Genomic DNA, 14,079 nt, shown 5'->3' on the forward strand with positions numbered 1-14,079 from the left:
AGCTCGGAAGGTGTGGGAAGCTAAGAACGGGTGGAGTAAGGCAGAACGAACCGCGAGGCTGCGGACTTGAGCGGACTGAGCCCGATTAGGCAATTTATCAGCAGAGGGATTGGACATGCTATTTGCAACGATAAATAGCTCTAAGCGAAGTGTTTATAGTGGAATTTCCTGCTATGTATATAGCATAAAGGTCATCAATATAGATTTATCTCCAAGAGAAAAGCTAAATGGCAAATATGACTCTGAAGACCAGCACAGCACCTATCCTAGCCACAATCCAATTACAACTCGTCCAATATAAAGGATACCACCAGATCCCGCCAAAATAATTCCAAACAAGATCAAAATACCAATGGCGCCACCATGAGAAGCACCAAGATAGCCCCCCAAATCCAACTTTTGATCTTGTTCATGACAATCATATCAGCATAAACTCATCAGTCATAACCAAGGCTCGGTGGAACAATGTTGCCAGAAGCCTGAGGTGCAGCAACGCAGTTGCGCTAATATTTGGCCGCCAGGGCTTCCATTTGGTCCAAGAAGGAATCAGCATCTGTAGTTTGGGCATTTAGTTAGTTCTGTTGTAAAGGATCTGGACGGAAAGAAAAAAGCAGAATAGAACGTACCCTCGGTGGTTGCAAATGTCAGCTCATATTCATTGCGATCGTTCAGCGGGGGTGTATAGTCATCAGCTGGTATCAGAACGATAGGCTTCAGATTACGAATGATGACGGTTCGATGGTCGACGACACGCAGCCAGCTGCGTCGGCTAAGGTGGGAGGTGATAAAAGCAGTCCAGACGGGGGTGCTGTAGTTGGTACAATTAGAAGATCGCTTCTATACGGCTTGGTTATGGCGCATCACTTACTGGTCCATATCCCCTTTGTGGACAGAGGCCTGTAGCCTGACAGATTTGGTTGTCTTGTCACGGTAAACACGAAGAGCATGAGCATAATCGTCGTCGATAATTTGACTGTCGCTGGTTAGACGAGGCTTCTTAGGGCTGGAGTATGAGAATTGACTCACCCGCCATATATTTGTCGTTCACCTTCCAACTCATAGTCACGGATATCCTCGACGGGATGACCAGCGTCTTGAGAACGGAGGGCCAAAAACGCTACGTAGAACGCAACCATGCCTAATGATAAGTCGGTTAGCTTGCCGGTCTCAACATCTCCAAGTTTCTAGCTTTTGGTGGTACGTACTCTCCATGGTTGTAAATTGAATGCTTGCCCACAAGACAAGCTCACTGCCGCCATGACGTCTGCGGCACAGCTGGAGGCAGGACCCTTCCCGAATGACTTCCAATAGATTCAACGGCAAACAATAGTAATCGCTCGGTCGGGACCTATGCGGGACCTTGCAGACAATACGCACGCGATGGTCTCGTTCTCGCAGGTAGAAGAATACAGTCATATTCGAGTCGTCATTAAAGGCTCTGTGGAGGGTTAACTTATGAATTGCCATGACAAAGTCTGTGGAATGCCTTACAATTCAAGGAGCAAGTCGAAACCTTGCTCTCGAAGCCACGGTTTGATCCCAGCGTGTGCGTCGCCAAAGCAGCCGGCTCTATTACGATTGTTAGTGAACTATACTATGATGGTCTGATCGTGTGAGCGAGGTCTTCTCCCACCTTTCTCGTCCTGGGGGGATTGGTGTCTCGGTGTCATAGGTCGAAAAGACTTCTTTAACCCAATGGTATTCAATTACATCCGAATGAGTGGATTGACTAGTACCCGTTGCCGAAGCAGATCCCAGAGGCGAGCTCGGCACCTCCGGGACAGAAGGAGGGAAATCGGAGAAAGATGCCGAGGATGGTGATGTCGGGGACTGAGGGGATACATGTGGTGGACGGCTTCTCTCGTACGATCGTTGTCGAAGCGGTGGTCGACGTTCCTTTCGAGGACTAGGCTGATCCGTGCTGGTACTTCCGGTAGATGGTGGCTTACGACCCAGCGAGAGGCGAGCGAGTCGCGGTGCGAGGCGCTTCTCTTGCTCCACGAGTAACACTTTCGTGTTACTGCGGGAAACTGCGAGGAGCGGAGATTCATGGCGGGGGCTACGATGATCAGTCAGACCTCTTACTACAGCAATTTTCTCTTTGACGGTTATAATCTGCGGGGTATTGCTTACTCTCTCACCGCGTCGACGAGCTCCCTGAGAAAGCTCTTATACTTGGCCAAGCGAGTACCCAGCGAGTACTGGGCCTCGTTCCAGAAGAACCGTTCTATCGACAACCATGTTCGTTGGTACGTATCTGACGAGGCATGACCGCCGTCTAACCGGTTGAAAAAGTCCAGTATATCTTCGATGGTGTACTTCAGACTCGAGCGCAGCAATTCCACATCGGGGTGGACAAGCGCCCAACTACGGCGATAACGAGGATCTTTGGAGAGGTCATCCAGGCTCGATAGGGACGAACTGATAGCGTAAAAGTCAGAGATCAGACCGGTGATCTCGGTGGCATGTTCGGGAAGAGGGGCACGAAAGGAGCTGAAGCCGTCGGCGGCGCGTTCGGCCTGGTCGGCAGACGAGCGCAGGGCCATGAGCGCGTCAGGCCATCCGGGGATTTTTCGATATGAAGGTCGCAGTGGGGTGGGTTTGGGATACGAGGTTTCCAAGGGAGTAGCGAGCACCACCTCACGTGCAATGCGGCTCTTGACTTTTTTTTTTTTTTAATTTGGAATCCCTTGCGTTCTTGACGTGGTCGCCCGGGAATGGCGGGGCTCGGTGGGGTAGGAGGGGGATGAATCACCCAGCATGCGTGTGCAGTGCACAGTGGTCGAGGAATCCTGGTCCTCGACGGTCACGACAGCAGAGAGAGATAAGGAGGCGTAGCGATGGATGTACTGTTGTATTTGTATCCTGAAGGTTGTTTTAGTCCAGTTGGCAACCTTCCCCCGGGTTGGGGTCGATGCGTTTCCATGGTTCTGCTCTCCATCAAGTCCACACTTGACCCATAATAGAGCATAGGGCTGAGAGACAGAAGAGATGAAGATAGGAGAAATATTTATCTGGGCATATAATAGCTTTTTGTCAAACCAGACATGTCGATAGGCAGACTTGATTAGTGGTGAGGGGGCATGCAAGCCCACTGCAGTCGGGCCTAATCCGGTAAAAACAACAAAACGGAGTGAAAGATGATAGAAGTAGAAGAATAAAAAATAGCTATAACGAGGCGCACTCTTGAATATAAAGCTATGAGCCATGGCTTGACTCACAAAAGCAATAACGGCGCTGCCTGCTTAGCCCCGTCCTCCAACTTTCGTATCGGGGGCTGGGGCTGTGCCTTGGATGATAGAAGCTTCCATATTACTGGTCCGGAACCTGAGTCCATACGCCTTGGCTTGTCTCGGGAAAGAGCCTCTTCTTGTCTTTCTACACAGAGTCAACCTCTTACATGATTGACACCAGTTCGGGAGTATCACCCTCGGACCTCGTATAACATCTTCCTAGAGAAAGATAGAGTTTTGTGACAGTGGGGTTGCTTTCGAGAAAACTAAGCTATATTGAAAGATATAGCTTTCTATATAGATGAGCCTTGTGTTGTCCTAAATTCATCTCCTCTGTACATACCCTCCCTATATAATGGGCCTCGCCTATTGCTTAATGAGTGATCCTTGTAACCCCGAACTTCATCCGAGCAAAAGATTTCAGCGGCATCTCAAAATAATCCTCAGGAGTTTGAAGGCTTGACTGAGCGCAGCGAAATTGGGATAGCAGAGTCATCATCAGTGACATTCCACAGCAGAGAATAAACCCCCTCGCCCTCGGACGAAGCCTTGACATAGAAGCTGGAGGAGATATCCCCAGACTCGGTCTCGATCATCACCCACTGCCCGTAGAAGATAAAGCCGGTAGTGGTCTCGTTGGACTCGGCTTTCGAGGTGAAGCCCATCTGGTGCGAAGAAGATGATGAGCTGGGAATGTAAAGCATTTTATTGGACCAGCGGTCGGTATTGTCGGTATTGTCGGTAGAGGATGTGGTGTTCGGATTGGCAATCCATTTGCTCGAAGATGAGGAGGAGGATCGTTCAACTATATTTTAACTTGGTTAAAACCCCGGGTAGTTGTGCTAAAGAAGACCCAACTCACAAGAAACCGGGATGGCGGACGATGAAGTCGAGTTAGATGGGTCGCCGACGAATGCCTTGCCTATTTCGATTGATCAGCAACTTGCTTGTAGAGCATAGAGAGGTAGGGAGGGTCAAACCATCGGCGTAGAAAATTGAAAGACCACCGACAGAGTCACCATAGGCATACAAGCTGAAGCTCTCGTCAACGCCAGGTGCAGCCCGGGGAACAAAGCCAGAAGCCGATGCCACGAGGCACAGCATAGCACCAGAGATTAAATGGCGAAGCATACTGACAGGATTCAAAGGAGTGTAATAGATTGCAAAAAGATGTAGCAAAGGAATGTCTGAGTTTACTTCAATATTTTGCTGACAAGTTCAGACCCTATATACGCTGGCTGCCCCATACGTACCTCTTCAGGAACAGAATTTAACCTAATCATCAGCCGGAACGGCTTCGGGGGTCTAGCAGGCTGTCAAACCTATCTTTGCACTCAAACTACAGGGGTTTCGAGCTTGTGAACAATAATCGTTGGACAATTTTCTGGTCTGGACGTGTATGAACTCCACTCTCTGGGGCCGCGTGTTGGCTGACGTTGGTGCTGTTGGACTTGCGGGTACACAGGGAAAGTTGTCCGCGAACTGAGAATTGAAAGGTGGGGATTACTAGAGGCCTATTTAGTATGTACTCAATACTGGGCGAGTGCCTGCTTTTTTACTTGGCTAGAGATCCTAATCTCGGTTTATCTTAAGTATACGATTGGTGGCTGTTTGTCACCAAAATCTATATCAACCTAGCGAAAGACGTAACACCCTCCGCTGCGCACAGAGATCTAGCTCTCCAGTGCGCAGATATCTTATTGACATATCAAATTGTGTCAATATATACCTAAACGACCTGTTTTTGAGCTCGCTGCTGCCACGCAATCTACCTAATTTAGAGCATCGACCAGGCACCAGACCCACGCCGGCGGCAGTGGCGCGAACCCCTCCATGTTTAATATCAGATTCCGGCTTGTCGCGTGAGAGCTATCCATAGTTTAAAAATAAACAGCGAATAAGAGCACTATCGGACACCCCATCCGAATCTCCGGTTGCGTGGCGGCATTTAAGCTTACGATCCAGTGAGCGTACCTGGCACCACCTTGTCCAATGGGAAAAAAGAGGATTCAAAGCCAAGCAAGTTTATGATCCATCATTTTATATGGAGATGCACTAAGTTATCATGAATAAGCGGAAGAAGATGCCGAGTGGACTGCTATCAAGTTGGATACGAGTGTGAGAGTATTTCATGAACATCGCTTTACTATCTTGGTTCCTGTTGTCGTTGTGTCGAATTCACTCTTTTTCTACATCTTCAACTCTTGATTGCAGTCATACTTCCTTTTTATACTCTCCTTTCTTCTTCTATAATCCATAATTCTTTTGTCACTCCTTGAGACTCTTTCTTCCATTGATATTTTAGTCATTCCTTTTTCTCGTCTCTCTTTTACCGGAATCAACCATGAAGGCCGCATCACTCATTCTCGCCCTCATCGGTGTGACTACCGCAGCTTCTCTGCACCATCAACACCTCCATCCAAAGCTCAAGCGAGATGTCTGTCCTGGAAATACTCCGAGTAACAGGCAAAAATGGTGCAACTACAACGCCAGCACCAACTATTACGACGTGGTCCCCAACACGGGCGTGACTAGAGAATACTACTTCGATATCACAGAGGTCACAGTTGCCCCGGATGGCTATTCCCGATCCGCAATGGCGGTCAACGGCTCCATTCCCGGTCCTACCATCCACGCTGACTGGGGTGACCACGTTATTGTCCATGTCACCAATAATCTTGCCTCGGCGAAGAATGGATCAAGCATTCATTTCCATGGGATCCGTCAAAACTATACAAATCCTAATGATGGTGTCGTTTCGATCACACAATGCCCGACGGCACCGGGGAAAACTACTACCTATAAATGGCGTGCGACGCAGTATGGCTCGTCGTGGTATCATTCTCATATCGGGCTGCAGGCCTGGGAGGGTGTCTTTGGTGGTATTGTGATTAATGGCCCTGCTACGGAGAATTATGATGTTGACAAGGGGAGTCTGTTTTTGAATGACTGGAGTCATCAGACTGTTGATGAGTTGTATGATTCTGCTCAGTCGAACGGCCCGCCTACCTTGGACAATGGTCTGATTAATGGCACCAATGTCTATGGTTCTGATAACTCGAGTAGCCAGACTGGGTACCGGTTTAACACGTCCGTCACTGCGGGTACTTCGTACCGGTTCCGTTTGGTTAATGCTGCAATTGATACGCACTTCAAGTTTTCTATTGATAACCACACGCTCACTGTGATGGCGATGGATTTTGTTCCTGTTGAGCCTTTCAACACCACGGTTTTGAGCATCGGCATGGGTAAGATCAGAGTTCCTCTCGTTATGAATATCTAGCTAACCAATATCTACTACTTAGGTCAACGATACGACATCGTCGTTCACGCAGACCAGTCCACCGGCAATGACAGCTATTGGATACGCGCCATCCCCCAAGAAGCATGTTCCGACAACGACAGCGTAAACAACATCAAGGGAATAATGTACTATGGCAACACTCCTTCAACCCCGACCACCACCGAGTACACCTACACCGACAGCTGCGACGACATGGACATGTCCGATCTAGTCCCCTACCTGCCCCAAAGCGCCTCACTCCCCTACTACAACGCCAGCGAACCCGTCACGCTAGGCGAGAACTCTGAGAACCTCTTCCGCTGGAAAATGAACGGGACCTCGATGCAAGTCGAATGGGATAACCCCACTCTCCTCCAAATCTGGAACAACGATACCAGCTTCACAAACTCCAGCGGCGTGGTCGAACTACCCCGGGCCAACGAGTGGTCCTACGTCGTTATCGAGACTAGTCTCACTGTGCCGCACCCTATTCACCTGCACGGACATGACTTTTTCGTCCTTGCGCAGGGCTCTGGTACATACAGTGGATTCTCGGATATTACTAGTCTAACGAACCCGCCCCGGCGCGACGTGGCTATGCTGCCTAGTTCGGGGTATTTGGTCGTTGCGTTTAAGACTGATAATCCTGGCGCGTGGTTGATGCATTGTCATATTGGTTGGCATACGGAAGAGGGCTTTGCTATTCAGTTTTTGGAGAGGTATGAGGAAGCGCGGAAGTTGATTGATTATAGCTCTCTGCAGTCTGGGTGTAAGGCGTGGGATGAGTATGTGGAGGAGAGTAGTGTTGAGCAGGAGGATGATGGAATTTGATGGTTTGTACCTAGTTGTTTCAAGATTTTGGGTTTAGGCGGCATGACAGACGGAGATAGAGAGTTGGCGGTGCATTGGTAGGGCTGGAACTGTTTCGGTTATGGGTATAGAGGCTGGATGGAATGTAATGAGAACTAGTTGCATTAGCAATGAATAGACACCAGATATATGGATCTGGCAGAGTTTAACAACACGTTTGAGTGAGCTAAGTCGTTACATGAAATAATGGTTAGGTAGCCGTTCAGTGCCGTTACGATGGGTGGGGTCCAGAATTCGAGACAACCTTAGGTTTCGCCCTGCATATATAGTTTGATGCATGAAGAGTGCGTCCAAGACCCAGCATAGGCCTTAGCCAGTTAAAACCATCGTCTTAGTTGCTACACCTAAGGAGAAAGTCCGACAAGTCTAGTCTAGTATCTCCAATCAGACACTTGCTTTGAATGCCTGGTTCTCATACACAGGATATCCGAACTGATGAAGATACTATTCATAGACCAGGCAGCTAATAATAGCCTCAGGCCACCATCGGAGATACCCCGGACGCGTCGGAGTAAACAAACGGGGGAAGCTCGGGAGCTTGGGCCATCTCCGAAACCGCGGATTGAGGTCAACGCGCATCCACAGATGACGAGATCAACCATAGACGCGCATGGAGCAATTTACTGATTAACAGACCAAGGACTATATTTCAATGAGACAGTAGCATTGATTAAGCTAGTAGGTCAGACGGGGCATGCAATAGTATCTCGCAAAGCACAACGTCTAGGCCATTCCCAAAGAGTATCACTCGTGATCTTCACCCAGATAGCCCGGGAAATTCCAGACCACCAAGGGAAAGAAGCCAAGAGGGGGACACTGGGGAATGGAAGCCGAAAGTCTAAGCTAAAGTCCCACACACAAAACACTAAGCCCATCGGCCGGGGCGATCATAAAAAGCAAGTAAGAAACCACCGTAGAGACCATTCCGTAAGACCCGTGAGTGATAAAACGCAGAAAAGATAACCAGAAGAGTCAGCGAAAAGAAACACAAACGCCAGCAGCTGCGCAAATCAGATTTGCGGCGGGGCGTTTAAGAAGACTCGTCGTCCTCCTCGGCCTGCTGTAATGGTTGTTAGGATCGGGGGGTTTTGACAGGCGAGAGTGGGATCGCCATTGAGGCTGGGGGTGACGAAGGAAACTTACAGCGTTGTACTTGGCCTTCTCCTCCTCGTAGCGCTTCTTGTCAGCGGCGGCCTTGGCATCGTAGGGCTTGCGCTCAGCCTCGGTCAGGGCCTTCCACTTGTCACCGAGCATCTTGCCGACCTGGCCTGTATGGGGTGTTAGTTAGGATGCACCAGCGAGATGATGGGAAAGTAGCGAGCAAGACGTACCGAACGAGATGCCGGGGTTCTCCTCGCGGACCTTGTCGCGGTTGTCGTTGGCGAAGAACATGTAGGCGGACAGACCGCGCTTAGGGGCGTTCGGGTCTGGAGGGCAGGTTAGAATCCACGATTTGTAAGGACAAGTCAATTTCTCTTCAGACGGAACTTACCCTTCTTACGGCGTTGAACGCGCTCCTTGCCGCCCTTGCGAGTAGTCTTCTCCTTAGGCATGTTGGACTAGAAGAATAAGTTAGAAGTCGTTCCAAGAGTAGTTGGGGTGAGAGGCAATGGCGCCTAACTGAGGCGTAGAGCCCGAGAAAGGCAGGCAGACGAGTGCAATGAGTAGGGTAAGGCTATGCGACCGCAAGCGACCGCAATGCGACAAGCAATGAGGGGAAAAAGTTAAGTGAATTGGTGTGGTGAAGTGGGTAGTTGGTGCCGCGACGCGACTTGGTAACAAGCGCGCCGGCGGTCCTAACTCGACCATTTCACGGCGGAAGAAGACGGGACTTACTGTGTTTGGAAGGGGAAATGAGGTCGGTTCAAAGGAAATGAATCAGAGCGAATCTAATAAGCGGAATCTCATGTTAGTGGTGGTGTTGCAAGTAAACATAGGTGCGCGGTCGCGCGACCGAGCGAGAGGACTCGGTCGCGCGAGTGAAAAAATAGCATTGATGAGGACAGAATGACAGAATCAAGGGCGATGAGAGTAAAAAAAAAGGAGGGAGGAATAGTGGTGGTGGTTGTGTCGAGGATCGGGGACAGCAGAAGCGGGATATAGTAGTGTTGGGTGGGTGAGGATATGCAGTACCTGAGTTGTATGGGCAAATAGTGTAAGAGCGGTTGGTAGTAGTAGGAGAGATGGGAGAGAGAGGGAGAGGGGGGGAAGGCAGTAGTAGTAGGGGAAGAGAGAGAGAGACGGGACTAACTGTGGGAACGGGGCAGCACAGAGCAAGGGCAGCCCGCTGTTTGCTGACTGGCTGGGGAATGTAACGTATTGACTAATACACGTACACCTCAGTTTACAGTACACGCTCATAGTAATATACTAGGATACTACAATTCAACCTTGTGATTATATCGTTTTTATTGACTTTATACAAGTCATTCTATTCATGAGAATATTCTCACTCTAGAATATCCTCAAGAAAGAGAAAACTAGAGTTCTGGTGAGCGTATCCTAACAGATACAAGTCCCTGCTTGGTGTACGATTTACCATGGCACTTTTGGGCTTCCATCCTCTTGACTTGGCCATTTTCCCCCCATCTCTTTCGTGTCATGTTATCTTATCATCACTTAAATTTAGGGATCCTTTCATATTATTTTTCCATACGGAGTACTAGGCTTGCGTTGGATTTCGTATGTGTTGGGGGGGGGGGGTTTCTGGTGCTGTGAGTACGGGCGACCATACCAAACGGTAACATACCTCCAGCATCTCACAGTGGAGTATTACGCCTTGATCCATTCCCCTAAAACCGCGCACCCCATCGTATCAAGTACGCTGGTATTGCATAGTCAAGTGACGGCACAGGCAAGTACCCAGTACCGCCTCCATACGCGTTCCCTCCGTCATCCTGTTGCTTTCCCCTAGGGCAACCACCCAGGGAGAAAATACACAGAGTCAATAAATTGTGCAGCTGAAACCTGGAGATTCAATCGCTGGTCAATTATGCTTTTCCTTTTTGTATAATTTAGTCCATATATTGAAACTTAACTTGTTGCTCTGAAGATAGATCCAGCCTACTTAGGCCTGAGAGAGATCGTGATATCATTTTCAATACTTGAAATATGAAATAAAATAATGACCAGATCCTACCCATGGGCGCGTCGTCTAGTCGCAGCTTGCGCGATCACCCCCTTCAAAACCGTTGTGTCAACAAATAATACACCCGTTTGCGCTGCGTCGGAGCAGGGTTGCGCGATGCCCTTAGCGGAGGAATTGTGATCGCACAATGGCACCTTGGCTGTACTGGCAATATGTCCGAGACGATACGGGTAATGGAGAAGAGGAGGAAGAGGGAGCTAGTGTATGGAGTGAAATCAAGCCCAAGTACCGCAAGTACCATACTTTTCTACCCATGTCTCTGCTGGGCCCCCGGCAATACTCGTACTGTATGCCGGATGGAGGAGCTAGGACGAGAAGTACATCCGCCAGGGAGAACGGAGTCTGGCTAGAGAATTTTAATACCGCAGCAGATCCTGGGCGCAGCTCGGTCACGAGCAGATCAGAGAAAGAAAAAAGACCTGCCACCAGAACGACTGGAGAAACTACTGTATCAGTGTCTATCCTACAGACATCGGGCTACAGGATGGGTAGGGTTCCGTACGTAAAAGCTTCCCTAGGACAAGACTCGACGCAGTGACCTACATTACCCCATGTATTATGTACATATGTAGTCGGAGCAATGACCATCCACACCGTGTTGACTGGGCATGCAGAGCAATGCCGCGACCGAATTAGCTCGAGGTAAGGGTCTGGATCTTGTAACCGCCAGACGGTCAGAGCAGGTTGTTGCTCAATTCCCAGCGTGGCGTACTCTACTGGCCGAACCGCCCATTGTAAACACGGCCATAACTAGCGATTCAGGATCGTAATTAGCAAGAAAGGAGATCAGATTGAAAAATGGAAAGCGATAATCCCATAATGAAGTAATAAAAAGAATGGCTTTAACCTTTGGCCTAGCTGTCTGCGTATGGGTATTCTATCGGAATCTATGGGAATACTGTAGCTACCGATGGGAAATACCCCGAGACCATGATTATGGAGGACGGCAGTCATTATCAGAGTAATTTGGTATTATCAATCAGAACAGTGGTTCCCTGCGCCAGGCTCTTATCGCCGATGCGCTATGGTACATTTTCTGGATATCGTACTGTAATAATCCAGGTCGCTGGGCCAGCAGGAGGGGGGCCGTACATTGTTGGAGGTGGAGGTGGAGGTAGAGAACTCAATTGGAGCAGCAGGTTCCGTCCTTGCCTGGATCACACCATGATCACAAGCTCATTAGTATTGGCGTACCTATAGGATACCTGTTTACCCTCCCGTAAGAACATACTGTTAGGGGGAAGCAGTCGTAACGCGGTAGTTGGTGGTGGTGGACCGGGGTGCTGCGACGCGTCGAGTCCCTCGGTACATACTCGTACTCTTTGCCAGTCGGTACTCAGAACCTCGAGAACCCAAGTCGCAAAGTTCAACGCTTACACGACCACCCTATAGGGCATAGAGGTCCCTGTCATGTCGGTGGAGAGGAAACCACTGCAGATGGATTGGACTAATGCGATGCCCCTGCTGGGAAGCAACAGCGCCCAACTTGAGCCAGCGAAGGTTTCGGGGAAAGAGAATAGTGTATGCATTGATTTTTGCTCACATTCCCCGGGGAAACGACTGGCAGCTTGGAATATGGGTGGTACACAGCAACGTTAGCGTGCTCAGAGTCCTGGCAGAGCAATAGTAATAGTACTTTTGGTACTTTTAAGGGCAAGTAATGATAACTCGGTGTAATTAATGTGACAATACATCACACTGGCCGTACATCCGTCCCGCGTGAATCCACTGGTAACGTTACCAGCTTCCACTCCTTCCGAGAGGAGAGCGTCATAGAGTCGTTGCGTCGCGTCGGTATTCTGCTTTCCCCCCAATAATATGGTATTACTCGAAAACTCTGATGATCTTTGGAGCTGGGCCCATAGCCACACTCCTGTGTGATCCGTACTCCGTACCCAGGTAGTCCCAATCTTTGAGCAATTTCACCTGTCCCTCCGGAGCTGATCGCTGATCGCTGTTACATACCTGTTACCTGTTAGCAGGTAAAAGCTACTCCATAGCTCTCGCTAGCGATGGTTGATTTAAGCGAGGAATTGCAATATGATGTAGCACATTATTTCCTGATTCTTCTTCCCCGGGATATGTAATCCGCTGTTATTCTATCGAGGCCAGGACGGGTCCGAATCTCCGAGCGCGGACTCGCGCCCGTAAATGATTGCCCTTTTCTGCTTGATTTCCGTCATTGCGGGTGTCCAGTGATGTCGGCGTGGGTCGTCCTACACGGCCACACTCGACCCTGTCCTACGTACAAATTACCGGACGCTTGGGTTTGCTCGGTGATTCAGTTTTGGCAATTCCTTCTAGGAATAGTCACGTCCAACTAAGAATACTACTCATCCCTATGAGGCTAGTGGGAGGGGCTCTGCAGGGCCTAGGATCGCCATTGAAGAAATGCCATTATTAGATAAAACGGAGAATACAACGAGTACTCTGTAGCACCTGGAAACGCCAATACTATGAGGGTATGCCACCAGATGATAATCACCCACACCTCGAACTAAAAAAAACACAAGAAATCAGTCATCACTTTCATCCAGCACTAACGCACGGAGAGTATCATCATCAGCCCAGTCAAGTCCACTGCCGACCACTATCGCGCTGGCAATGTTCTTCATGGTTTCCCATTTCGCCTTGCTCGTCTTCAGCTCGGCCTCGAGCTGATCCAGCTGCGACGAGAGATCTGCGTCCTGGAGCCGCTCGCGCCAGGAGGAATCCTGCTTGGTGAGCTCGAGGAGCTCGCGCACTAGCTCCTGGTTCTCCTGATTGATTTTGAGATTCTCGACCTCGGCGTCAGATAGCTGTTTTAGCACTAGTTCATGGGCCGATGCTAAATTCTCCTGCGCGAGGGCGAGCACGTCGCGTCGGTTGACGAGACGGAGTAGAGCTCTGCGGGGATGAGATAAGAATCGGGTAACATTAGAGGTGCAGGAACTCACGTACCGTTCAGGAGGTGTAGTGGCTTTTAAGTGAACTGCCTTGAGAATGGGATCTGTCATGAGAATTGTTCGTGCGGCTTTCCTCCTCACGGTGTAGGAAGCGCGCGCCTCGAGGAACTCGCGTTCCGCGATCGCGAGCTCTTCTTCGACATTATCGCCCGACAATGATTCAGCTTCTACAGAGAAATGTGAGTAGTTTGAAAACAAGTGCGTAAAAGTATATAAAGGAATCAAATGGCACATGACACGGAAGAAAGCAAAGTAAAAGACCAAAAAAAAGCAATCAGGAATTCTTCGGAGGACTAAGTCCTGTCGCATGGTAGATCGTACCTTGCTCCAGCAATGCTTTCTCCAACTGTTGTTCCTGGACTTGACTAGCCAGCTGCAGCACCAGCGCCTCCTTATCGGACAAGGTCACGATATCGCGGACATCATCTGCCGAATAGTCCAGCAGGGCAAGCTCGTTAGAGAGCAGGTGAGGCCTTGTGAAGGCCAGTTTGGTCGCCATGGGGGGATCTCGTGGGCGGGCGGGCGTGTGCCTTGTGATATCTCCATGAGCGGAGGGCGGTGGGGAGTCGCTCACCTGGAGAGAGCTTCAGCCTCCCGATT

The 14,079-nt window shown here is 49.6% G+C and overlaps 5 protein-coding genes across 5 annotated transcripts; 1 reads left to right on the plus strand and 4 right to left on the minus strand.

Moving 5' to 3' along the window:
* Positions 1–503: 503 nt before the first annotated feature.
* N7496_001639 (uncharacterized protein) lies at positions 504–2,546 on the minus strand (the record flags this gene model as incomplete). The annotated part of the gene is made up of 8 exons (XM_056694570.1): positions 504–553; positions 627–808; positions 869–973; positions 1,027–1,138; positions 1,206–1,438; positions 1,492–1,569; positions 1,634–2,059; positions 2,134–2,546. 8 exons carry the CDS (start codon positions 2,544–2,546, stop codon positions 504–506), a joined length of 1,599 nt encoding a protein of 532 aa, XP_056561299.1.
* A 1,130-nt stretch (positions 2,547–3,676) lies between these two features.
* N7496_001640 (uncharacterized protein) lies at positions 3,677–4,364 on the minus strand (the record flags this gene model as incomplete). Its single annotated transcript, XM_056694571.1, has 3 exons — positions 3,677–4,038; positions 4,096–4,155; positions 4,214–4,364. 3 exons carry the CDS (start codon positions 4,362–4,364, stop codon positions 3,677–3,679), a joined length of 573 nt encoding a protein of 190 aa, XP_056561300.1.
* Positions 4,365–5,577: 1,213 nt separating this feature from the next.
* On the plus strand, positions 5,578–7,347 carry N7496_001641 (Multicopper oxidase type 3; the record flags this gene model as incomplete). Its single annotated transcript, XM_056694572.1, has 2 exons — positions 5,578–6,481; positions 6,539–7,347. 2 exons carry the CDS (start codon positions 5,578–5,580, stop codon positions 7,345–7,347), a joined length of 1,713 nt encoding a protein of 570 aa, XP_056561301.1.
* Positions 7,348–8,416: 1,069 nt separating this feature from the next.
* On the minus strand, positions 8,417–8,939 carry nhp6 (high-mobility group nucleosome-binding protein; the record flags this gene model as incomplete). Its single annotated transcript, XM_056694573.1, has 4 exons — positions 8,417–8,446; positions 8,530–8,654; positions 8,718–8,813; positions 8,879–8,939. 4 exons carry the CDS (start codon positions 8,937–8,939, stop codon positions 8,417–8,419), a joined length of 312 nt encoding a protein of 103 aa, XP_056561302.1.
* A 4,111-nt stretch (positions 8,940–13,050) lies between these two features.
* N7496_001643 (centromere protein H) lies at positions 13,051–13,978 on the minus strand (the record flags this gene model as incomplete). Its single annotated transcript, XM_056694574.1, has 3 exons — positions 13,051–13,420; positions 13,475–13,646; positions 13,801–13,978. 3 exons carry the CDS (start codon positions 13,976–13,978, stop codon positions 13,051–13,053), a joined length of 720 nt encoding a protein of 239 aa, XP_056561303.1.
* Between the last annotated feature and the right edge of the window lie 101 nt (positions 13,979–14,079).

Source organism: Penicillium cataractarum (assembly GCF_028827025.1).
Source record: "Penicillium cataractarum strain IBT 29864 chromosome Unknown utg000001l, whole genome shotgun sequence".
Classification (NCBI taxonomy): domain Eukaryota; kingdom Fungi; phylum Ascomycota; class Eurotiomycetes; order Eurotiales; family Aspergillaceae; genus Penicillium; species Penicillium cataractarum.